This window comes from Accipiter gentilis, chromosome 23 (assembly GCF_929443795.1).
Source record: "Accipiter gentilis chromosome 23, bAccGen1.1, whole genome shotgun sequence".
NCBI classification, from domain to species: domain Eukaryota; kingdom Metazoa; phylum Chordata; class Aves; order Accipitriformes; family Accipitridae; genus Astur; species Astur gentilis.
In genome coordinates, this window is record NC_064902.1 from 7440667 (window position 1) to 7465554 (window position 24888).

The following is a 24888-nucleotide window of genomic DNA, read 5'->3' on the forward strand; positions in this document are numbered from 1 at the left end:
ATTGCGGTATGCGGGAACTCTGAATATACATGGCAATATCAAAAATAATTTTACCTGTATTGAATACTGTCACCTAAGAGTCCAGGCAACACTGGCTTCAATTTCTATGAAAATAAACACATTGTTTCTTGTTCAAATTTTAAAGCTTCACTCAGTAACCATTTTACAACTTGAAAAGAGACTTTGAACTACTACATGCTCATGACCTGTACCAACGGTTACAGTACAAGAGTACTGAGGAGGGAGCAGCTGACAGTATTAACACAAAACCTCTCCACAGCTCCGGCTGGCTTGATCTGCCAAGGAACAAAAACAGACGCTGGTCACCACACACAGGCTTGATGCACAACTGGCATCTAAAATACAACTCAAGACTTTTGGAGGGTTCTCAAATTCAGGACGTGAAGACTTTGTTATGTCCAATTTTATTTTTATAAAAATGCTGTAACATGCATGCCATTAGGAAAACAGGTTCTGTTGTCTTAAACCACATCAGTCCTTTTTCTGCTGAGCAGCCTGCTTGGCATTGTTGGCCTGCATCTTCTTCAGCCCCTTTTTGTTGTGTTTCTTTGCAAATCTCATGTTCCTCAGAAACTTGGGATCAACCTACAAAAATAAGGAAAAAATAAGCCATGTTGTAGAAGGGACATACGTAAAAACATATATATCTCCAGATTGTTCCAATTATTCCCAAATGCTGGCTGTGATTAATAGATTCTTTTTTCTAATTTATTACAGCAATAAAATTATTTTAGCTGTCTGTAACCATCCTTTAAGTAGATATTTTTTCTTCATTTCCATAAACAAACCAAAAACCCCAGCAATAAACATACAGAAAGAATAGGACAGGTTGAATAAAGCTGTAAACAAGACAAATTTAGTTTCCGTGTCACTACCTTCTGGATCTGAAGTACCACAAACCAACCTTGGCAGGTGAGCACATACACGTGTAATCCTTGGGCAAAGATCAATGCCACTTCCTCAGGCCTTTCCATTTTCCATTAAAGTAAAAAAGCACCACACAGAGAGGAGTGGCTTCGTGGTTTTTGTCAGCTAATGGCTGGCTAACACATCTTGTCACGGCTATGACCAATTCTCAGAACTATCAGCTACTGTCCCACTAAGAAACATTTGCTATTTTACTGTAAGCAGGTTTTTAACTAGCACACATGAGCACCAGGATTTTGTCATCTTAACTCATGTGCACTCAGTGCAAGGAGACAGACTCAGAGACTGCCAGACTACCTGCAGGAGGGGCCAGGACTGAACCCTCGCTGAGCTACGGGAAGACAAGCTTTTATGTCACATCCAAAAAGCCGATAATCACATTTACAAAGCAAACAGAATCACAATTGTCCCCAAAGCCAAGACGTCCTGTTTTCACTTTCAAGTACGGAAAAAGATCCAGTTGTATCACTCATCTATTCTCAGAAAAAGCAAAATGCTGTCATTTTCATACGTGTTGTCCAGAAATGCCAATTCCTCTCATCTTCTGAGCGAAATTCTCTGGATTAGTACAGATAGTAAAATAATATTGAAGGGTACAGAAAAGGAGGAGACACTGTAAGACTCAACAGAGAGAAGAGCTATCCAATTGACACGTGTTTGTTTCACTGGAAGCAGCAGTTAGTGACACCCACCCGAGCAGGACAGAGACAAAATTGGCCAGTAACTAAAAAGCAGTTTTATAGACATACAAGGGTGGATTTCATGTGGGTCAGAAACAGCACAGCTGCATGTAAGGTAAGCAAAAGATAAACCAGAAACCCACAATGGTTCTGACCATCTGAAACACAAGCCCTGTCTGCAAGAAATATGTCAGTCAAAATAATACAAATACTGGATTTTTTTTTCCATGGTTAAGCCTCAATGGCTTAACAGCCCGGGACTATCAATAGAAATACTCACCCCTTTGAGAGATTCATATCTATGGGATCTGGGTTTCTTGATGCCATTTCTGTGCCACTTACGGGCTATGTGTAAGACCAGAAAACAATTCCAATTACCTTTTTTGGCATTATTAAATAGTTGCATTAGCTTTAAGTCCACCTGACCCCATCAAAATAATGTGGAATTTAAAGTTTTCTAACCCTTCCTATCCAAACTAAACACAAATTAAGAAAACACCTGTATTCTCATTCTTTTGCACACTGTGCTCTCAGCACTGCATGTGTTTCTAATCTAAGGATTTCTGGCTTCTCATTAACTAATAAAATACCAACGGCAACACCACTAGCGCCATAGAAGACCTCCGTAACTAAGAACTTCCAGCACTTGTAGTTAAAGGGCACCATTGTTCACTGTGCAAGAACCTACTCGTGAACCCTGCTAACTTACAGCACTGATGAAAAAAAAACCCCAAACAAGAACTATTTTATCCCTGCGGTCATTTTTGGATGGCAAAGCATCACAGGCTGAATGCCATTCAGTAACACGCTTAGTTCAAGCATGTCAAACTTGCCTTTTTATTTGGTTACATATTGCTTTTATATTGAGCCCAAACAAGTCCCGACTCTCGCAGAGCTCTCTTTTCACTGAACGCACCATTCAGTCCCTGCGCACAGCCACCTCCTTCCCCCGTAAACTTAAACCCCCGCACAACGACAGGAAGGCCGGGCTGCCATAACCGAGCAGCACAAAGCAGTCGCTCAAAACCTCCCTGCGGAGCGCAGCCCGGAGCGCAGCCCTCGCCCACCCCAGGCCGCGCCGTCCCTCCCCGCCTCCTCCCGCAGCCGCAAGCCGCCCGAGCCCCGCGGCGCGGGTCGCCGAGCCCGGCTTACACTGGTTGTGCGTGGTGTGGTTCTTCGACTTGGCCATGGTCGCACCTGCGGGAGAAAGAGACACCCGCCTGGGTCGGGACGGGACGGGCAGGCAGGCCGCGCCTCACCCCCACAGCCTTCCCGGGGCTCCCCCGCCCCGACCGCCGGCCGTACCGACCCCGACCCCCCGGCCCAGGACAGCCCCAAGCTCGGCCTCGCCCCCCTCCCAGCCCGGTGGGGTCGGCTCGGGCCCGGCCCGGGGAACGGCTGCGCGGATGGAGCCGGATTGCGCGGAGAAGCGCCTCACCGCTGGCGCCGCCGCCGAGCCGGAAGAGAAGGGAGGGCGCGCCGCAGGGGCTGCTGGGAAATGGCGGCCGACGGACCGGAACCCCGCGCCGCTCCGGTGGGCAACAGGCGCCGCCAGCGGGGAGGTTCCGCCCGGCAGCCTCCCCTCCCCTCCCCGCTACTCGCTCCCGTTCCGCACCGGCCCCGGCCCCGGCCCCGGCCCCGGCCCCGGCCCCGCGCGGGGGAGGGACCCGCAGCAACAGGGTCCCGCAACCCCGGGCCCCACCGGCGGGGCTGACCCCGGTCCCTTCCGATACGGTTCCCCCCAAGCAACACGGTCCCCCACCAACACGTTCCGCCTCCAACATGGCCTCTCCCGGGCGGTGGGGCGCGGGCGGGATGGCGCTGAGGTCCGAGGCCACCATTGCGCTTGGTGGCACTGCCTGATGGCGGGAGGCGAGGGCCCTCAGCCCATGCCCGGGTGAATTCGGACGTGACTTAGGTGCACGTTCAGCTGTGCGTGCCACGCGCGGGTAATAACGTTACACGGAAGGATATTTTCTTCTCAGCGGATTCATTAAACGCTGTTCATTTTTATTTGTGTGGAAGACAGGCCCTTTCAGAAGGGCTGCAAATAGCTCTGTTTGTTTTCAAACCCCAACAGTTAGCGGCTTTGGCTGTGCCGCCTCGGTGACCCCCGAAAACCCACGGCCTCCCGGGCCCGCACGCCTGCGGCTGTGGTAAAGGCACAGCCCGGGACAGGGAGGTTTTGTGCTGCGTCTGACCGTGCCCGGCCACGCTGGCCTGCAAGTTTAAAGTCTCATTCCTGCAAAATATACAGACCGAGACTTCGATACTTTCCTATCTGAAAGACGCTGAAATGATGACTGCGATGGGCAAATGAAGCCGTGTCTATCCACAGCGCAGCTGCTTTGCAAAAGTGCCAACTAAACTAGAGCACTAAGGCCATTTTCCTTTGACGGCGGCAAGACCAGGCGTTGCTGGCGCGGGCAGCCCAGCCGGAGGGGAGTGGATCCGGCTGCCAACGGCTGAGGGTTGGAATTAAGTCTCATGGTAGCTGCCGCTGCCCCAAACTCAGGAAGATTTGTGATACGGCCATCAGGGAGCCCCAGCGCTGGCCGGCAGTGATGCCGCGGGGAGGCGATTGTGGTTATGGATTGAGGCGTCTCCCATGGGAGAGTGTGAAAGGAAAAAGGGGAACCAAAGGCCAAGCTTGCCCAAGCCCATTGGGGTGTACCCATGTATGAACTGCAGCGTTTCAGTCCAGGATTGCTGTGCTTTCAAATGGGATCCTTTGAAAAATGAGCAAAAAAGGCCCAGGCTTTTCTGCATTGTGGTAGAATGGAAAAATACCGCCATCTTTTTATGGCATTGCCTTTATTTTAAGATGAGAGGCACGAGCGAATTGCCTAAAATAACCCAGACTGGAATAAATAGCCCAGAGACCAAAGGGCCTGGACCAGTACATGGGAGAGAGAACCAGACATTTTTTTCAGCGACTCACAGAGCAATTAGCTACTCTGCCTCATCTTCGGATACCTGAGAACAAGCTCTTCCTATTACAAAAATGAGCAAAAATAGAATATCCTTAAATGTAATTTAATTTCAGTATTTCCTGTATTTCCAGCAAGACCTAAGTTGCAAAATGTATTTGGCTTCATATTTTTTTTTTTTTTTTTTCCATTCTGGGCAGCTCTTATTGGCAAACAGTGTAAAAATAGATGGAAATAGCAATATTCTTTTACTGGCGTTTTGTAACTGGAATATGAGGTTCTCCACAAAATCCTCCTTGATACACAAACTTCTGACTTTTTACACTCTGTTTTTCTAAATTCTTTCCACTGTAGTGAGCTGCAGTCTTAAAATACTCAGACATCACTGTGGCCAGCTAATTGCAGCCAACAGCAGAGAGAAAGCCTGACTCTCCTGATAACCCGAAGAGCCGAGCTCAGTGGAAGATAAAACTGAATCCCAGAGGCACGTTCGCCTCCACTGCGTTGCAGAAGGCAGAAAGAAATAGGCAGCCAGGTCCCCTTATCTTGGCCATTAGATTATGAAAACTCTTTATCTTTTTCACTCATTTCCGAGCCTTCCTTCATAGGAAGAAACAGAAGGGTTTATTTTATGGTTTCAGCTATCTTTTTCAAGTTCTTTCAGTATCTCGCTGCAATTACTGTTGTTGGAGCTCCCTGGGAGTCTTTCACAGCTGCTGCTGGGGCCAGATGAGAAAAGCAGTCAGACAGGTGGGATTAGAGAAGCTAGGTGCATAATACCTAGGTGATATACAAGACCTGTAAGCCAAATTACTAAAAGAAAACCCAGGAAGTGCATTCAGTTTAGAGGGCTGAGTAGAATATATTCAGGGTAATTTATAAACCACTGCAAACCAATGCAAAACATCAGGCAAAAAGGATGATCCAAGGCAGGATCAAGACCCCTTGAATTTCTCCTGTGCTCTGATGAGCTGTGATGTCTCTAATTATGGCATTAGTGAGAACGATTGGCCAGTTCGAACCTTCAATCATACTTTTAGTGATTACAGACTTAATTAGTGCATGTTAGCCCAAGTGTCAGCTATTAAAGGAGCTATGCTTATGAAATAGGATGGTAATTACTCCAGCTGCAAAACACTTATGAAAAAAATCACAGGTTAAAATAAAAATCTCACAGTGCCTTTGACAACCGTGTTATCTCAGTCAATGTCCTTGCGTCACACACGTTTATGCCAATTGATCTCAGTTAGATTTGTCATGGTTTTCATGCTGATGCCACATTTCAGCAGACTCCTCTAATCTTGCCTCCACCCTCCCTGTGAGCTGATGTTTGGACTTGTGGTGATGAATTACTCTAACTCCCCGCTTCAGTAATGTCAGGGACTCAGAGAAGCTCAGCGCCCAGGCCAAGCGGTCTGCGGGCATAAATCAGAAAAACATCGCTACTTTCCAGGGAACCACTGCGATCCACCCCAAAAGGGATATGGGTAGGGTTTTGTTGACATCTGATGCAATATTTTGAAGGTATTCTGACATAATATATTCTGGTATATGCATTTTAAAAAGATGTTATATGTGAGAAGCTTCTCCCAACATGTCCCAAGGCACAGCCCATGCTGAAAGGCAAACGAAGCACAGGGTGCCCAGGTCACCTCCCCTGGGCACTGCTTGCTCATGGGGCAGTAACAGCCAAGGACCACTGCTCCAGTGCATTTCTTCTGGGGACAATGTGGGGAAGCAACTCGGGCGGCCTTTCTCAGCAGCTGGGAGCACAAGGGGCTTGCTGTCATCCCCCTTGGACTGGGAAACAGCTGTGGGACCCCGCACTCCTCCTCGCTCTGTACTTCTGCTCACCCAGCACCACACCAGCCCTACCAGGGCACCTGGCTGAGTGTGCTGTTGCACCTGCACTTACAGCAATCGCCTCAATTCATGGTTATACCAAAGAACACCTCCTTGTTAAGTGAGAAAATAAGCCTGCTTCACCTGTGCACGGTGCATTCTCAAACATGGGTTCTTGCGGGGCTGTTGGTTATCTAGCGCAGTGCTGACGCCAGAGCTGAGCTAGACTGAGTTTTACAAGAAGGGCTTGAACTGAGGTCGAGGCTGGTCATCTCCCAAGACATTGGGAAAATTGCTTCCCATTTCCATGGGAGGAAAAAGAGGCAGGGACATGTTCATGTAGGATGTCAGACACAGCATGACAGTATAACTCACCATACCAGTGCCATAGTATGTGAGCGTGGTGTCTTCCACGCCAGACAAAATCAGTGGTAACAGTTTCAGGTGTTGATTAGGAGCTTGCTTGACATGGCCTATGGAGCACCCCTAAAAACAGCTCTCTTGAGGACAGGTATCAAGTAGTGGGGAGTGTGCAGTGATGCTTTCAGCTGTCCCAGATGGCTCATGAAGAAGGTGCCCACCGCCAGCCTGGGCTGCTCCCAGGCCCTTGCCACCCATCACCTTCCCTCCTTGCTCTCCACAGGCACCATCAAAGCAGAGCTGAAGTGTGCAGGGTTGTGCCTGTGTCAGGGAGAGAATCTTGCAGGGTATGGACACCTTCATCACCCTCCTTCCCCTGGAGTGGAGGCTGAGCCCCCTGGCATGTCCCCATGAGGTCCCCTGCATTGGTGGGATGTGGTGACTTTTGGGCAGCTTTAGGGATGTTCCCAGCTTGTAGGCAAACAGGGCTTAGCTGTGCTGTAAGCCCGAGCTAGCCATGCTAGAGGGGAGTGAGGATGATGGACAGTCCCCAGGGACAAATGGCCAATATGCCTCCAGAGAAGCCACCTGGAGAAGCAGGGACACCAGGACATGGAGGCACTAGAGGGAGCCTGAGCATAACAGATCCTGCTCTGGGCTCAAAGTTGGAGCATTGGTCCCAGTCAGCGAGAAGGGACATATCCAGGGAGTAACAGCAGGGCACACAGCAATTTCCCCCTTGACCTGACATCCTACCTGACCATGGTTTCTTGCCCTGATATCTGTTATAATTTTCTTAAAGAGATGAAGAAACACTGTTTCGCTTATAGAAAATGCCAGCCTGCCAGTGGGGAGACAGCTGGCTCTGTGCATTTGCAATAAGAGGTGACAAAAAACAGTGGCAACCAGTGGCAATCATCAGACTGCAGGGTTCAAGAGAGCAGGGGTTCCTGCAAGGCAAAGGGGAGCAGAAGTGCTGACCCGCAGCAGCGGGTATCCCTAAGGGATTTGGGGACCCGGCAAGGGTCCTGCAAGTGCTCCTGGGCTCATGGCAGGGACATGGGAACAGCAGCCGAGGCTTGCGTGTGCCACTGGGTGCTCTCCAGTTAGCACCAGTTAGGAGAGCTAGGACACTGGAAAGGGCCAGAGAGCTGCAATCTCTTATTTCCCCCAGCAATATTTTCATTGCGTTGGCTTTGGACAAGGAACAGGGTCGCTGGCTCACCATGTAGTGTGTCTGAACGCCTGCCTGCAACCACTGTCAGCAAGAGCAAGAGTGGAGTCTCTGGGTTAGTTGCAGATGGGCATCAGCGCTACAATGGGGCAGGGACTGGGAAACAAATGCTTTGCACGGGTATTTAGCCACAGTGGGGAAATGGATGTGTTTGTTCCAAGTACATCTGCAAAGCATATCTTCTTTTACAGTGTTTGCAGTGGGCCAAAAGTTGCTTTCAACAAAGGGTAATCAAGCTTAGCCCAGCAGAAATCAGAGGAGCAACCAGAAAAGAGGGATGAGCACGAACCACCAAGAAAAGGAATAACAAGTTACAGCAGCTCCATCACTCCTGGCTGCATTCAGAGGCTTTTGTTCCCACATGGAGACCATCCCTCAGATCAGCCCAGACCCTCTGCACATTCTCTGCAAGCGTGTTCCCATAAGCAGCTTCCCAACATGAAGGCGGGAGGAAAAATCAGGCAGCAGCCTGCAATGCAGCCCTGACCTTTCTCTCCAGGCCTGCTACCTCCTCCTACTCTCCCCAGAGCTGGCACTACTAACAACTGGTTTCCTCTTGTTGTTTTTCCACCTCCGCTCCTTCCTCCAGAGGGGAGGCCGTGCTGGTGGCCCACGTACCGGTGACTCACAGGCTGGGACCTGTGAGGAACCAGCTAAGCCTGGCCAAACTTAGTAACATCTCATTTTCCATTGCCTACACCCTGGAGGCTTCTTCTGACTGGGTTCATCACTGGAGACCTTCTGAAGCTACCTGCAGGGCTGGGGAGAACCACCTCCATGGTGTTTCTTCTGAGTTTTGGGAATGCGGGAGCTGGGCTGAGATGGAGCAGCCCTCGATGCAGATAAATTCCTTCTCAGTGAACCTTTATCCAGCTTGCTGATAGCTGCAAGCCACGAGATGTTCTGGACATCAAAGAGGGCTTTTCAGGCTTGGGAAACATGTAAATAAAGATTTATATACAGGACTGCACGGTAGTCGCATTTTTCTGGAGGCATTTGAATGATATGAGAAGAGCTTAGGGGTCTAAAATCCGATTCCCCTCTGTGTTGATCAGCCTGGTCCATCTGGCTGGATGTCCCCAAATCCACAAACGACCACTGCAATCACAAAACCAAGCATGGGGCACCTGCAAGGTGGGGCCGGACAGTCTGCAAAGGTGGAGGTACTGCCGCCGCTGGAAATGGAATGGAAAAGAGCTGGATGATGACCAGGGCTACCCAAAGGCTGCACTGGGCTGCAAGCAGGCGAGCAGGCAGAGCACAGAGACACGGCTCCTGGGCAGCTGCAAGCCCATTGAACGGGACCCCGTGGCTCCGTGCAGCGCTGCGTGTAGGGGATAATGCCAGGAAGGGAGCAGCCGTGCGTGCTCGGCCCACACTTCTTGGTTTAATGGGATTTTCCAGAATACTTTTTGCCCCGGTAACGGAAAAGGAAGCTCTCCCGCCGCTTCCCAAGGCCAGGGTGAACGTGCTCAGCTGACGTGACACCTGCTCAACCCGCGCTTCCCGACAGCCTGGCTGTTCGGAAGGAGCGAGCAGATCCGCAGGCACAGCGTGCGTGGAGCAGCTGATCGCTGCGGGGAGGAGGCACACGGAGGAGGCTGGGAGAAATGGAGAGGGCTGACCTAAATAGATCTTGAGCTAATTTATTCATTTCTCTGCTTTATTATTTAACGCAACTTCGAAACAGCTCAGGACTTCTGGTTCCTCTCAGCTCTGCCGCTGACGTCGGGATGGGGTTATTTTTGACCTGATTTTTGCCTCTGTCGTGCTGAATAGCATAGCGCAGCCTTGCTAAGCGCCCCGCTCTCCCATCAGGCGGGCCAGGCACGCTATGGGAGAACTCTGACACAGCCGCTTTCTAGCCAGGAGCACAGGAAGGACTTATTTTAAGTTATTTTGAGCTTTTGGTTCACCTCCTGCCCGGGAAGGTGTTCAGATTTTGGCCTGCTTTATGTGTTGTTAATAGGGAGATTTATCTCCAATTTAGCTGGCTGGCGAGAGGATTGGTGAGTTCGTACAGCACGAGGCAGCCTTCAGCCTCCACCAACATCTCCCCCGGGCAGGCTGCCAAACGCAGCCCCAGGCTCTGCAGCACGGGGGCTTTCAAGGATAAACCTGGAGCCTGTCTCACTTCCAGCCAGCCTCCTCTCTCCTCAAATCCTAGCAATCCCCTGAAACACCATCCGGGAGGAATTTATTATGAGAACGACACGGAGCCCCAGCTGTTCGGAGAGCTGTTCGGGCTGCGGTTCACCCATGGGCTGCACGTGTCCTCTGTGAGCCCATGGCACGTTTTAGCACTGCTGAGGTTTAAAAGCCACAAGCTGGGGAAAAAAAAAGATGCCAGTGCAGGTTGTCTAAACCCATACACCATTTCTGCGCAGGCACAAAGGGGTATGGACAGAGCTGCTCCTGCATGAAGTGGCTGCTTACCAGGTTTCAAACCATACACCACCCAGCTCGCGCTTTGCAGGGCCCTTTAATTTTGTTTTTTTCATGAGGGTTCATCACCTGATGTATAAATTTAGGCCAGTGTTGTATCCGGTTACCCGGCACCTCTGTTGTGAATTTTTTAAATGGATTATTCATTGACCTGCTTGATTCCTTCAAGATCTCTAAGCAGTAAAACAAGCCCTGATGCTATTTAGCTCATCAGCAAAGGCATTTCAGCTCATGCCGCCTTCACATTGCTGGAGAGTTTCATGATGTTGCTGGGGGTGGGATAGTGCAAATTAGCAGAAATGAAGCAGTTAACGAGGCTGCAAGTTAAAGTCTTCCAAACCAGGAGGCTTGAGGCACTGAAGGGGAGCAGCCAGGCGTGGGGCTGCTCCGCCGGCACAGCCAGTCCCTTCTCCTGCCTCTGCCAGCTGAAGTGGGGGCTGTGCGGATCCTCGGCAGGGTCCCATCCTGCCAACCCACAGGGTGCGCAGCTTTGATCTGAAGGGGTTTGTGGTTTTGTGTTGTTTTTTTTTTTTTTTTATATAAAGTGATATAGTGTTTAGATGTGTTGGTCTGAGAGTCTTGTGAGGCCAAAAAGAGAATGAACATGTAAAGGATGGAGGCAGCCAAAGTGATTCGATGTTTCTCTTTCCCTCCCTATATCCTGGACGTGGAGTTTGGTGGATGATGCCCTGATTTTTCTACTGAGGGCGGAAAGGCACTATGCCACCCCAGACCCTCCAGGGTCCGGGGTTTTGATGCTTATGCCCTAATTGTACCGGGCTGATGAGGACGGAGTTAAGGCCAATTGAGCGTCACCCTGGGATTTAGGATCCTTCACAAGGGCACAACTTCTGCCCTTCTCCTCGGTGGCAGGGGCCTGCGATAGAGGAGAGAGTCCTTTAATGAACCGGCTGCCAGTTTTGGAGTGGGCAGCAGGCTGGTTTTCAGCCTTGAGGCGAGGGATCCAGTTTGGCTGCCGGCTCGCCTGTATCTGCGCAGAGAGAATTATTGGGAATCCGTGTTGACAAATGCTGCAGCTAAAAAGGAAAATGAACTTCCACACAAAGATGGCTTGTTTGTGCAAAGTGGAGAGGGTATAAAGAAGCTGCCAAAAAAGCTGACATTAAACCTGCCGCTTACCTGCAGCTCATCTGATACCATGGCTGAAACCTTTCATTTGCAGCAACGTAATCCAAGATGTTCTTTCTGCAAAGCAAGAAAGTAGGTTATTGCTCAAGCAGAGCTGGGGAGGGGGAAGGAGATAAGCAGAGCCTGATCCTGGCAGGTGCTGTGTGCCCTGCAGTCCCTCTGAGCAGGTCTGAAACCCTGGCTGGCAGCCTGACTTGGGGGTTTGGGAAGAGCCTGCATGCAAACCCTTTCCAAACCTTTGAAATGGGCTGCCCGCACTGCCAGAGGCAGGGCAGCAAGCAGAGCGGGGGTCCCCAACGCTGCCTTCAGCTCCTGCACCTCTAACCCAGGGACCCGGAGGCAAGAGACATAAATCCCGTAATCCTTAGCACTCATGTAGCGCATCTCGTCTTCAAAGTGCTTCACTGATGGGAGTGAATTAATGACCCCACATAAAAGAGGGCTGCACATCCCGAGCCCTGCACCGATGAGATGCAGCAGTGGCCGAGGTATTTTTAAGCAGCAGTATAAGCCAGCAAACCTCCTGCCGGAGGCTGGAAACCCATCGCTGGTGCATTGGACTGCATTGGGTGGGTCCACATCAATTGGTGACTCTCAAATCCACCATCCAAGGCAGCCCTGGTTCCCCAGAGAAGCTGGGCAGGCAGGCAGGGATGGTCTCTGCCACCGCTGGGGATGGAGAGAGGACCAACAGCCAAGCACACCTCCAAAAGCCTGGAAAAATTGCAGGTGCTTTAATGCTGGAAATACCACCAGGGCTACTACCCCAAAAAGATGTTGATAACTTGGCCCTGCATGCAAACACCTCTTTTTTTTTTTCTGGCTGCAAATTAAGTGGAAGGATAAAAAAAGAGGAAAAAAAAAAGTGGAAGATCTCTCTTAACCCTAGCAGCTATCACCAGAGACAGGGAGGACTTAAATCACTTGAGGAGCCTCCAGTTAAGGCAAGACCACGATATTGTATCTGCTACATTCAAGCACAAGAGCTTTGTTTTCGGTACAATAAAAGCATTGTAGGCCTGTATGGCGTGTGGAATGAGGCAAGCAAAAATGCTGGGCAGGTTAATTAAGCTCCGTAGCCCTCCCAGCACCGCATAGTGCTGCAGCTCAGCCCCAGGTATTTCCCAAGAAAACGTCCCAGCATTTTAATGCCTGGCTGCAACATGGGACATTAAGAGTGGATGGATCCCCTGTTAAAGATGGGCTACATGCCAGTGTATTTTATGCATTGATACATATACACGATGGCTCCTTATTGTGCTTGGCCCTGGGGGTTTCCATGCAGACCCACTTTGCATTTGTTCTCTGGTTACTCAGGAACAGAAGGAGCTGAGGCAGAGTCTTGGGCAGGTGGCCAGACCACTGCCAAGGAAAATGCACAGGACCTGGTCCAGTATGAGCATCAGTATCTGCTGCTCCCAGGACTTCACCTTATTTGTCTTATGAGATATGGATATGGGCATTGGAGCCGTTTGCCTGCCAGAAATGGAAGAGCAGTGCAATGGCTGAAAACCAGCTTAGCAGGAGGCTGAACTATTACATTTTTAAAGCTTTTCTTAAAAAATGTCTCCTTCCCTGACTATCTAGTGCACAGAAATCAATAGGATGGTAAGTCAGGTCCTAACTTCTGCAAGCTGGTGGTGGTCCCCTGCATCCCCGATACTTTTCTTTGGCCGGATTACCTGCTCCAGCCTCTGGCCATCTCGGCTTTCCTGGGGTGCAGAGATAGCTGCACGGTTTGCTCAGCAGCAATGAAACCCTCCCCCGACAGCACCAAGCAGATCTTGTGCTATTCCTTTTTCTGCCTTTAGATGAGCAGAAAGCTGCTTGGCTGCGTCTGCTGCTTGATTTTTAGGGTGCAGCATCTGCGGCTCGATTTAGCCATGGTTTTGTACCGGGATCTTTCAGAAGGTCATGCTAATTCCCCATCAAAACCACTAATGCCAATGCCTCTCAGTGTGCTCCATGATGCATGTTCTCAGGGCTTGCTGCAATCAGCCCACCTCTCTTGGAAGGCTGCTTCTCATCCTGGGTGGCAGCAATAGGAAGTTCCACAAACGCTGTCCTCTTATTATTAAGGATATAAATTATTGAGCAGCCCAGTAGCACTGCCCTTTCATAATGTCAGTGCTGAGAAATGACTGACACCCTCCTTTGCACATCATTCAAATGAAAACCTCATTGCAGCACGGCCGCATGGGAAGGGGCTGGGATTGGCAAGCAGGTTTGTTCTGGAGTTCATGGTTCCACTAAGAAAACCTGCATTTTAACACCACTTTGTACGTGGGTTTTGGCTGTGTTTGTCTGAGCCCCAGCCTGGTGCAGACCACCATATGTGCTGTGCCTGGGACATTTTACTGGTTTAAATTACACCTGTGCCCAACCTGTTCTGGAAATGGTGCTTAAGGCCACCGATTTCAGCCTGACACCAGCTGCCCTGTGAGGAAATGGGCTTTATTAGGGAGATAACATGGGCTGTGGCAACATTCCCATTAGCCCCGCTGGCATCCCACCCCCTGATGCGCAGGTGTGGGACATCTGCACGGACACAAGTTTGCTCCGAGTACTGCCAATAACTGAGCTGGTCCCCATAGGAGTGGATGCGCTGGGACACAGGACTGCCGAACGAAGGAGAAGCACAGCCCTCCCGTCTTGTATCAGCCGCATCTCAAGCAGTCATTTGTATTAAGGATGGCCTGACTGATGATTTGGCTGGGATCAAAACACATTTTCTTCCACAGCAATTTTATCCAGGCTTTTCACACCACTTCATGAACTCCAATAAATCCTTAGGAAGTCTCTGGCAGGTGGATGCCTTTAAATCTCTGTTATATCCTTGGCATTCAGCAAACCTGACACATCCAGAGGTGGTGGGGAGGACAGAGTACCCGGCTAAGATCTGGGGACGGGTGATCTTCAAACATTGTCCACTAAAGCTCCAAACCTGAAGCCTAATTCATGTGTTTTAGTGTACAAAATCAAGCCACAGTGGCATGGAGTCAGGAAGAGGATGCAGGACAGACCTCAGGAGTCCTTATCCCTCCAGGCATCTGAAACAACTCTCCTTTCCCTCCTACCCTAGCCATCATGCTGCCACCCCTTCAACAGCTGAAGGATCCTGAAAAATTACAGCCAAAGCTTTTTTTTTTCTGCTCTGGCCACCTGAAAAAACTTCTGTTCGGATGGAAGCACTGAAGCGTTTCTTAAAACAGCTCTTCCTCCTGCCATTAAATATTTAAGAGAGCAGCACCAGGGGAAACCATGTGCTGAGGCAGGATGGCACAGCGCTGGGATCCACGGAGAGCCCGATTTAAACAGTAATGAGATGGCAGGTGCTTGCAAAGCACAGCTTGGTTGTAGCCTCCCATTGCCCCCCCTTGCTGCGGTGCTCCCTGCAGCATCCCCAGCATCGTATCTCCGTCCCGACAGCTCCCACACCGGCCCCAGCAGCTGAACAAGAGCGGAGGATCTGATCCAGCACTGCCCTCCCGCAGATCCCTGCAGGGAAGATGCTTAGGGTGGGAAGGCAGGCTCGGGGGGTTGTGTGTGCTCTAGGAGGCCATCCCTGGGTTACAGAGCTGGTGAAAAATTCATATGGACCTGGAAACCAAGTGTTCATCAGAAGCGATGGGAATGCAGCGGTGCCTGGGCACTGGCCGTGGCGGGTCGGGAGCAGAGCACGTAGCAGCCCTGGCCCCGACTGCCGAGGGTCATCCCTACCAGCTGCTTTGACTCCCCATCACCACCTTCCCTCTCTGCCTTATTTTGGGGGGGTGGAGGGTGGCAGAGGGAGGGTGTTGACGAGTCTCCCTGCTTTGCAGTTGCTGTAGCAACTGTGGTGTCTCTGGCGGCAGGAGCGCACGTTTCCTGCAGCCAGCCGGAGTGTGAGCTAGTTAATTGCAAGCAGATTATTTTTTTTTTTTTTCCCCTGTTAGGAAAAAAAGCCCCCCTCTGCCCCCCCCCCCCCCCCCCCCAGCCAGAGCCCTGGAGGTGCTGCTGAGGCGGCAGCAGAGGCGCAGGGCGGCCCATGTGCCAAGCCGGAGGGATGCTGCTGCATCTTCCCGCTCCTGGGCAATCTTCTGCACATGAGTCAAAGCCTCAGCACCTCCTCCAGACCCTCCACTGCTCCCCCTCGGCTCCTTGGCAAGGACAACCTGCCTTTCCCTAATCCAGTCTGGAGGCAGGGTGGGTTGCTGCAGCCATCCAGGCTCGTCCCTGGGGCAGCTCAGACCTGAATTCATCTCCACACGAATTAGAGCATCTGCTTTGGGGGCGAGGGATCAGTCTTGATCAAAACATTCTCAGCAGCGGAGGATCAGCACAAGCTTTGCTAAGTTACTTCCCTGATTAATGACTTTTAAATAATAGAGCCTTTTTCACAGGCTGGATTCCTTGGGTGCCCATTTGCAGCCATCTTGTAAGGCTTTGCCTGCTAAATCCCATTACTCCCCCATTTCCATCACCTTTGTACCTCACAAGCCCTGACCCACTCTCCCTTCCTTTTCTCTTTGAGAAACCAGAGTCGGAGCTCCTTGAGCCAGCCCTTGAAATGCTCCGGTGCCTCTTCTCTGAGCCTCAGCGACTTGGCCATCGCGCTGGTGCTTGACCTCGAGGCACGCTGCTCCAGCGTGCCGCCCTTGTGCCACGACCATCCTTTGGCCACGTGCCACTGCAGGCGCCCATCTCCATTCAGAGCCCATCAGCCTGGTTTGGGCTCTACCCTGGATATGTGACTCATCTCTTTTTTCCTCCAGAAATATGACTTTATATTCACTTCAAATAAAGCATAACCTGCTGGCTTCTATCCAGGAGACTGAACAGTTCACATCAGGTGGTAGATACGCAGGAGAACGAAGCAAACAAAGCTTAGTGCTAATGCTTCAGCGTTGCTCGCCACCCATGGCTCTGGGTTGCATCTGTTTTGGTTTCATTTGCAGAATTAAGCCCTGGCCTTGCACAAATGCAGAGACCTGCCCTGCTTTTCCAGAAGGCATGAGCTCTGATCCAGCCTTTTCATCACTTGCGTTTGGGACGGCTGCAGCTGCTGCCAGAGAGGGCAAAAACGGCAAGTAGGGTTGTTCTTCACGAGAGGAGGAGGCAAAAAGAGAGTGAGTTGCTCCCACCTTTCCCACCTTGAAAGTCCACTCTCTAAGTGTTTCCTGGTGGGAACCAAATCTTCCTTCCTCAAGTGGTCACCTTCACCATGAGATAAGAGATGAACAATACTCAGGCAGGGGCTGTTGTCACCCAAAATAGAGTTTTTTCACCCCAATCTTTGCTTGATGTGCCATTTCTTAGCTGGCATTTTTGCGGCTGCTGCTGAAGCTTTACGTTCTCTGGGAAGTTTTCTTGAAGAACAGGTTGGCCAGTTGGGGAATGTTTCACTACTATTTTCAGCCTGGGACGTTTTCCCTTTTTTTCTTCAAAGTACAACAAAAAACCTGTCAACAAGTCACAAAAGAGTGATCTCAGTCTAAAATATGAGCCCTGGCACAGGAGGGCATTTGACTCAGAAGCCACTTCCCATCTTTGGAGACTTGAAGTATGTTCCACTTCGTCATCCCGAAGGTCTTTAAACGCTTATAAAAACAGAGTTTATTTATCCGCAGTGAGAACAGCCTATCTATTATCTTGAAGGCTGAATTCAGAAAGTTTCTTCAGAAATTTATTGGTTTCATTCCTACCAGTCTCAACAGAAGTTTTCCACAGAGTCCGTCAAAATACAAATGCCTCAATTCCAATTTCCTTCAGCCTTTAGCAAGACATCACATTAAATGTGCTAAAAAGCACTTTTATTAGTTACTGAGAAAGCAGCAGTCTGGCAGCTCTTGACCACTAGCTATTCACTTTTGTGAAGTCTCCTTTAACAGCGGTTTGATCCAATGTGGTGGTTTTCTCCACCGGCAAGCTCAGCAGTGCCTGGAGCCAAAGGGACGAGCTCCAGGCAAGGATTATTGGCTTCAGGTCTCAAGGGCTCCTACTGCTGCCCGGGTGAAGCACTTCTGCCCCTCTCAAGGCTTCCCACATCCCCACTGTTGGGAAAAATGGAGCAGTGGAGGCACATGGCAGCCTGAGGCCAGGGGGATCCATGAAAGCAGCCATAAATACATACAGAATGGGGTAGTTTCATCCACACCTGTGATGCTTTCAAGGGGACTCAGGGAACCATCTAAGAGCTTGCAGGAGTTTTGTTCTAGTCTGATTTTGCGTAAGGCTATGTTTTAGCCAACAGCGGTAATGCGGCATCTACTTCGCAAGGGAAAGGCGGTCCTGAAAAAAGCCAGCAATTCCCAGTCCTCCGAGGGGCAAGGAAATTGTCTTCCCCCATCTGATCTCCATGGGATGCTCTGGGATTGCTCCTGCTAATATTCAGTCATTCTGGAGCTGCGTGGGCAGCCAGAAACCCAAACTTCCCACCTGCTTCCTTGCATCAGCCCTCCTGGCTTCCTTTAGGCAACACCAGAGCACACGGAGCAGGACGCCCACTGCTCGGGCCTCAGCGCATCAGCCAGCTGCAGGATGCACGCAGTTCCCAATGATACAAGCACCATGGGGAGATACAACTGGGTCATTAGCATTTAATGGAAAAACTCAGCTCTACTATGTATTTGGTATTGACTGTCCCATTCTAAACAAGGTGACAGACGTTAAGTGGCATTAAATGACACAAACTGAGGTTGGCCTTTCCCTCCTGGCATTTTTTTCAGCACCCCCAATGCCATGCCAAACTGAGTCCCTGCTTACACTTCAGCTCCAAAAATACTTTAAGGAGTGCCAACACACACATACGCAATCCTCATGTGGAAGAAGCCAGTGCTCTGATAATTGAGATGTTAATGCTGAAAGACTGAGCAGGTTTCCCTTAGCCATCATGGCTTGGCTCTGGGGAGCTTATGAAAAGAACATAAATAAATTGGGACTTACATGAAATAGCCAACGGGTTGAAACCTGGAGATTTCTTGAAGCAGCTATGCTGGGAAGGGGCACGTGTGAAGGGTCCGGTTATAGGACCACTCCTATAGTTGTGTAAATACATAAGCACTAATGTTGCAAGTTGCAAATATTGGCAGGGCTGGCAGGATTGCACCCATCCATCTCCACAACCACCTCCATAAGCACACTCACAGACATCATTTTCCAGCCAGGCATGTGCAGAAACCCCATGCACAAGGATGGCCAGGACAAGCACAAGTGAGAGCCCAAGAGATGTTGGGAGCAAAGATGTTCCTGCAGAAATGGTTTGTTGGATGCTCAGGTATCTGTGGAGGGATCCACCAGCCAACAGAAACCTGGAGAGATGAGCTATCAGAAAGGAGGAAAAGCTGTACCACCCGAAAAGCGCAGCCCAGCTCTTGTCACAACCCTCTTTCTTTGATCCACCATCGGTTTAACACAGTCACCTGGGGAAAATAAATCCTCTCAGGCTTGAGGATGGGTATCTGATACCCAAATCCTACAGCTACTGGAGTCATAAAGCAGCTGAAGATATTTTGATGGGAAAAATGCCTTCTCAACCTCTCTTGCTGTCAGAGTGCCCCAGAGGACCTGGAGGCCTCTTACCTACAAGAGTGCAAAGGATCAAGCCCGTGGGGCAACGAACATCAGGGTCTTCACTCAGCACAGACCCTTCATCTCTTTCTTTAATTTTAGGACTCCACTCAAAATTTTAGACCAGAGACATGGCAATTAAAGGCTGAGCAAGGTCTGCTGCATGGGACATGGCTCCTGCATGGAAGAGCAAGCACCAGCGCAAACATGTGCTGGAGGGACGTCATTGCCCTTAATTTAGTCTAATTTTGCTTTCAAGTGCTGGCCTAATCATGATTGCTGGAGGCCAGACGACGCATTTCTTTCGGTGCCGGGCCCTGATGCTCTCACATGTGCTGGTTTTACACTAATATCATTCATCGGCCTCATCAGAGCCAGCCCTGACTTCTCCAGGCTGGATGGAGAGGAGAATCAGGCGTTTCCATTATTTAGCCCTCGGACACGGCCGCATCCAGCCTGAAAAACAGCCTTGTCACATGCCCTTTGCGCGGCTGGGGAGAGCCGCAATTACACGGCGGTGGCCGTGCATGGGCCACCAGCCCCACTGTTTACAGGAAGCGCCGGTGCAGAGCATGGAATTAGAAAGACCGCAAGGAAGTGAGGGATTATTTACTGGAGATGAAAGGACACAGAAAAACCACAGGACAAATCAGTGGGGCCTAAGCAATGGTAGCTGCTATTTCAGTCTTCCAGCTGCTGGCATTCATACCGGTCATGCTGCGATGGGAGAATTTGGGAGAAATTCAGCAGGACGGATGGTTGCACTGCTTTTGGACCAGTAAAACACACCAAAGAATAGGCCCTAAACCTGCTGGAAGGACGGGAGGGATGTCTGCTCCACTCCTTCCCTTCCTCAATGATTCCCGTAAGTCTTCCTTCTCCCCAGGTGTGATTTCTTCTTTTGGACTGCGTCTCCTGCCGGCAAAGCCAGTGGGACGTGCCCATGGGTTAGCCCAGATTAGTCAAGATAAAGCATCTCCTCGCACCTGGAAAGAAGTGGGGTAGGGGTTGAGGTCTGACATATCGAGACCGCTGCAGTGCCAATGGGAGCTGGTATTCCTTGGAATATCCAAGGAAAGGGGGGAAACTACTGGGTGAAGGTTAATCCTGATCCTCCAATCCAATCCAGTCTAGCCCAATCTCCCTCGATACTATTTCTTCTCCGGGCTTTTGCCTTTATTTTAAGCACCCACAATCTCCTTTCCTCCTAGAAAGTTCAAACCCATCAATACAGCCTCTGGTGGGAAGCGATGCAGGCAGAGCTTGTGACCAAGCAGAGACATCTTACAAGTGACAAGACACGCCTGTTTTAAGTGCCTCAGTCCGAGTGCCCATGAGTTCACCTATTTTTTGGTGAGGTCTGCTTTTCAGCTAAGACTGGCCACCAGGATTTCAGTGGTTGCTCATGAGCTCTGAAATTTGGGCCGTAACTGGATCAGGTCTCATGTCAGCACATGCCCACCTTTACCTGCAGCTGCAGATACAAAACTGCTGCTCGTGTGGCTCTCCACGATGGCTATGTACTCAACCAGACTTTTCCCAGAAAAATCCTGCAAGATTTTCCAAATGCATTTCTCTAGCCTTTTGCTCCTGGCAAGTAAAGCTGTTTGCAGTGCTGCCATCCTTGTCCCACAGCCACACTGGAGATTTTGCCCTCACCAGTCTCCTATCACTGGCAGGGAGTTTTGGGGTAGCACCCAAACTCCTCCACCAAGCCCTTTCCCAGGGAGTCAGGCAACTCGTTTGCTGTCTCTCTTTCCAAAGACATAGATGTCACTTTGTTATCTTCCCCCGCTGGCTTCTGCTGCATCTCAATGCCACGCAACATCAGGCCACCACCACATGCCAAGTGACAGCATCCCCCGTCCATCCCCACACTTGATGCAGATTGAGCTCCCACCACCACCAAAACGGCATCTCAAGCAGCACCGTGGCCCTTTGCGTGGCGCAGGGTGGTGATTCAGCCCTGACTCAATGGGAAGGTGGCCATGGACTGAAACCCCAGCCCTGCTCCCTGCACGGTCTGTGGTTAACATGATCCTGCTGGAAATTACAGAGCTCCAGCAAGGGCGGTGGGAAGGAGGCTCCCCTTGGTGAGGAGAAGCCCACAAGAGACTCCCACTGACATTCCTGCCTTCTCCCTTGCTCTGCATCCATGTGGCTGAGCGAACACAAATGGCACGTCGCCTTCATGTTTGACCCAGAGCAGTGCTTGGCTGCTGGTGCCATACCACAGGCTCCATCTGGAAAGCAAACAGTAGCTCTGTAGATTCTTCTTGTCTTTTTTTTCTTTCTTTTTTTTTTGTTTTGTTTTGTTTTTTCTTTGTTTGTTTGTTTGTTTTATTTTGTTTTGTTCTCCCTACAACAAATAGAGAGAAAGGATGAATGAGCTTATTTTACAGCCTGGGAGGAATACCCAGCCATTGTTAGCTTGACACATGCTGCAAAAAGTGGTGGCTAAGAAAATAAAAGCTTATTCTTTCTTGAATGGGTTGGCTGACCCCCCCCCCCCCCCCCCAAAAAAAAAACCCAACAAAACCCACACCCTTCCATGGGCCAGAGGCAGCATTTCTATCAGCTACATGGCTGATCCACAAGTCAGTGACTTCCAGAGCAGGACCTAACCTGCTGCATGTAACAAAATGAAAGTGAAGATCTGGGTTTACATCATTTTTGAGGAGTCTGAAAAGCACCGTGCACCCAGCCTGCCCTCCCCTCACCGGTGCCACCCAGCACTATGTCCCCATCCTGGGCTGGCAGTGGGTGGAGGGAAGGCAATGCCATCCCCCTGCGGACACTAACATCGAAACTCTCCAGAACATTTCCTTCTCTCAGTTCTCTGCATCTTGAAAATGTTGTCACAAGGTCTAAAAGTCCTCAGTCCCAGCTGAGGCTCAGGTGCCTGCAGTGAGTATCTCAGAGCCAACAGGACCCTGAGGGTGACCACCTCTGCTTCGGAGAACCAGTATTGCCAATAAACGGGTTCAATGGCACTTCCTCTCCTTGGAGAGGAGAAGTGAGAGCCAGGGCACACAGAGAAAATAGCCATGTCACAGCTGCTCAATTAATTAACTCAATTAATTTTAACCAGGACCTCTTGGGTTGTTTCACTACAGCCGCCTCTGCTGGGAAAGCTGGGCACCATTGCCTGCCGCAGCCTTCTCTCAAGCAGTAACCTGGCTCTGGAGCTGTGTTTCTGTCCACTCATCATATAACTTGCTTCTGCCACCAATCCACATAATTTTCCCTATTATTGAAGTGGTAAAATCAACCTCAGGAGCTCAGAGTCCCCGACTGGGGATTGAGAGTTCGGAGTCTGCGGCCGTCTTGTGAGGTTCAGTGACACATGAAGGGAAAGAAAAAAAATCCCATTAATAGAATAAGTCCTCAGTAATTTCACCCAAACAAACTTTCCACCCAAACCAGTGCTTTTTAAAAGATCCATTAAAAAAAAAGCAGGAAATGCTAGTGAGTATACTCCTTCCCTGTTGCAGCTGCGATTCCACTTTCAAACATATCTGACTTGGGAGACTGGCTTGGATTTATGTGGCCGCATGCTATTTTGCCTGTTTTATTGAGTGTTCAAAATGGCTGTAAAAGGAGCTAAACCAGAAGCCCAGTGACGCGGTCCTGGACACCGAGCCATTGCTGCCCTCTGTCCTCCTGCCCTGCGTACATGGGAGGTCCCAGGAGCAGTGATGGTCAGGACAGAGGCAGCTGAGATTGTGTCTGAGGCCGTTTCCGTCCTATTGCTAATGGGTGCATCAGTGGATGTGTTAATTTAAGGAATAAACGGCGACTTTTTTTTTAAGTTTATAAAATCAGGAGACCAGCTCCCTTACTAATATCAGCAGAGAGCAAAACGAGGCCCAGGCAATTTTGTCAGCTGTGGCTCCAACCCATCATCTGTCAGAGAAGCGATGCACCACGGAGAGGATGAGGTCTCATCTTCTATTAAAGGCAGCCGTGTACCTGTTCACGGCTGCATAGCACTCTTAATAGCAAAACCACTGACCAACGTCTTCAAGGGGTTAATGTTCAAACAAATTACAGTGAGGAACAAAAAGGGGATTTTGCTTTAACTTGGAAATTTATTATTTTTTTTAACCTATTAAATGGCCAAAGCTTTTAAGCTGTGCTCCACAGTCCGGCAAGAGCCTTCTCCCCGCGCCGGTGCAGCCACCGGCCGTGCTTCATCATCCGCCTGCGTAGGGAGGGGGCAAGAGGAGGAAAGGGCCGGTGCAGGGGGGACGTATCCTGACCAGTATTTCATGGATTCCCTCGCACTGAGTGGGGAGTGGCGGACTGCCACGGGAGCCTCATTATGTAGAGGCACAGGCAGGGGACTGGCTTGGTGACAGCAAGTCTGCTCAGTCGCAGATCAAATGGCTTAATAGAAACTGGATCCAACTGGTCCAGCCTTGCGGGTTTTGATTTAAACTGCAGTTATAAGGTGTGATTAGAGGCGGGGGAAGCTGTGCCAAGAGCTCAAATGCGAAGCAAAAAACATATATGAAAAAAAAATCCTTCCCCTAAACCTATACATATTTTTCCATCGTTAACTCTTTACCTGCCACTGCCAGATACTCGAGGAAATCCTGGGCCATCCGAGGACACCTTCGGTACCGCTGCTTAAATCCGGAGGCTGTAAGAGGTCTGTCAGCACCGCAGAGGAATTTGGCCACTAGGGAACTAACATTTATGGGCTTGGTATTAATAATAACCACAACAGAGCTTCGTAGGGACTGACTGAGCCTTTCCTGCCAGTGCGCCTGAGAGCGAAGGAAGCAGACGCCCTCCCTGAAGCCCTCGTGCTGGCCAGCGATGGCTGGAGCAGGGGCTGAGTTTTGGCTGCCTTCTTTTTGGGTTACTCCTATACAGTGGAGAAGGAGGTAGTGCTTTTCTGGAAACGGTTAAATGAGGTCCCTTTTTCCTGTCTCCAACTAGTTGCCCAAAACTCAATAGTTAATTTGGCAAATGGAGACCTTTGGAGATGTTAACGCAATTCAAACCTTTGGCCCATATGGATAAAATTGCAATTCAATAAAATTGCTGGTTCTTTATCTTCATGTGGCATCATCACGCAGTTAATTTCAAGCTTTCCAGTAAGCTGTAATATATCTTTTAACCTAAGAGCTCTTTTGCATGACACTGAAATAGGTCCCAGTCTATATACATCTCCTGCCAAGACAAATGTATGGTTCAGCAGCAGTAAAGAGGATATAAAAGACTCCCACGTTACAAATGTAGGAGGCAGAGGATATTTTAGCATGGCAGTGGTTACACTTTTGGCAGCTTTGCTATAATAAACTTTGTTTTCAGAGACTTAAAATATTCCCTGTGCAGTGAAGATTGACATATTTGCTTTCAGCAGAGATGTCTCAGGGGCCAGGGCTGGTGAACGTAGCTCAGGAACATGAGGGAACACTAAGAAGACAGAGTTAATATCACCCTACATTTAAACAGGGTATTTCCTCACAAAATGCAAATATTTACAAATGCCATCAGGTCCTGGTAGGACTATTTCCATGAAGGCAGATGGGCACTCAGGAGGTACCTGCATGCAGCGTGCTGAACCCTGGGGTGGCTTCAGGAGCTGGGGGCAAGGGAAAGACACTGAGCAGGCAGGCCAAGGGCCAAAAATAGCAGGGGGAAAGGGATGTAAGACACCAACCTTGTGTAGGAAAAGTCTCTGGAGACCTCCACTATCTTCCATCTGATGGAGATGTCAAGCCAGCTGCCAGGATGCCAC

The 24888-nt window shown here is 50.0% G+C and overlaps 1 protein-coding gene across 1 annotated transcript; it reads right to left on the reverse strand.

Annotated features, from left to right (window-relative positions):
- Positions 1-409: 409 nt before the first annotated feature.
- RPL29 (ribosomal protein L29) lies at positions 410-3173 on the reverse strand. Its single transcript, XM_049826138.1, has 4 exons — positions 3067-3173; positions 2781-2825; positions 1909-1973; positions 410-606 (listed from the first exon to the last, which is right to left on the reverse strand). Exons 2-4 carry the CDS (start codon positions 2815-2817, stop codon positions 493-495), a joined length of 216 nt encoding a protein of 71 aa, XP_049682095.1. The 5' UTR covers positions 2818-2825; positions 3067-3173; the 3' UTR covers positions 410-492.
- Between the last annotated feature and the right edge of the window lie 21715 nt (positions 3174-24888).

Bases quoted from the DNA above. Each gene is read 5' to 3' on its own strand.
- RPL29 (XM_049826138.1), bottom strand. From the start codon at position 2,817: ATGGCCAAGTCGAAGAACCACACCACGCACAACCAGT. The intron at 1,974-2,780 runs GTAAGCCGGGCT...TCTTACACATAG, and splicing joins CCACACCACGCACAACCAGT to CCCGTAAGTGGCACAGAAAT. The intron at 607-1,908 runs GTGAGTATTTCT...TTATTTTTGTAG, and splicing joins GATATGAATCTCTCAAAGGG to GTTGATCCCAAGTTTCTGAG.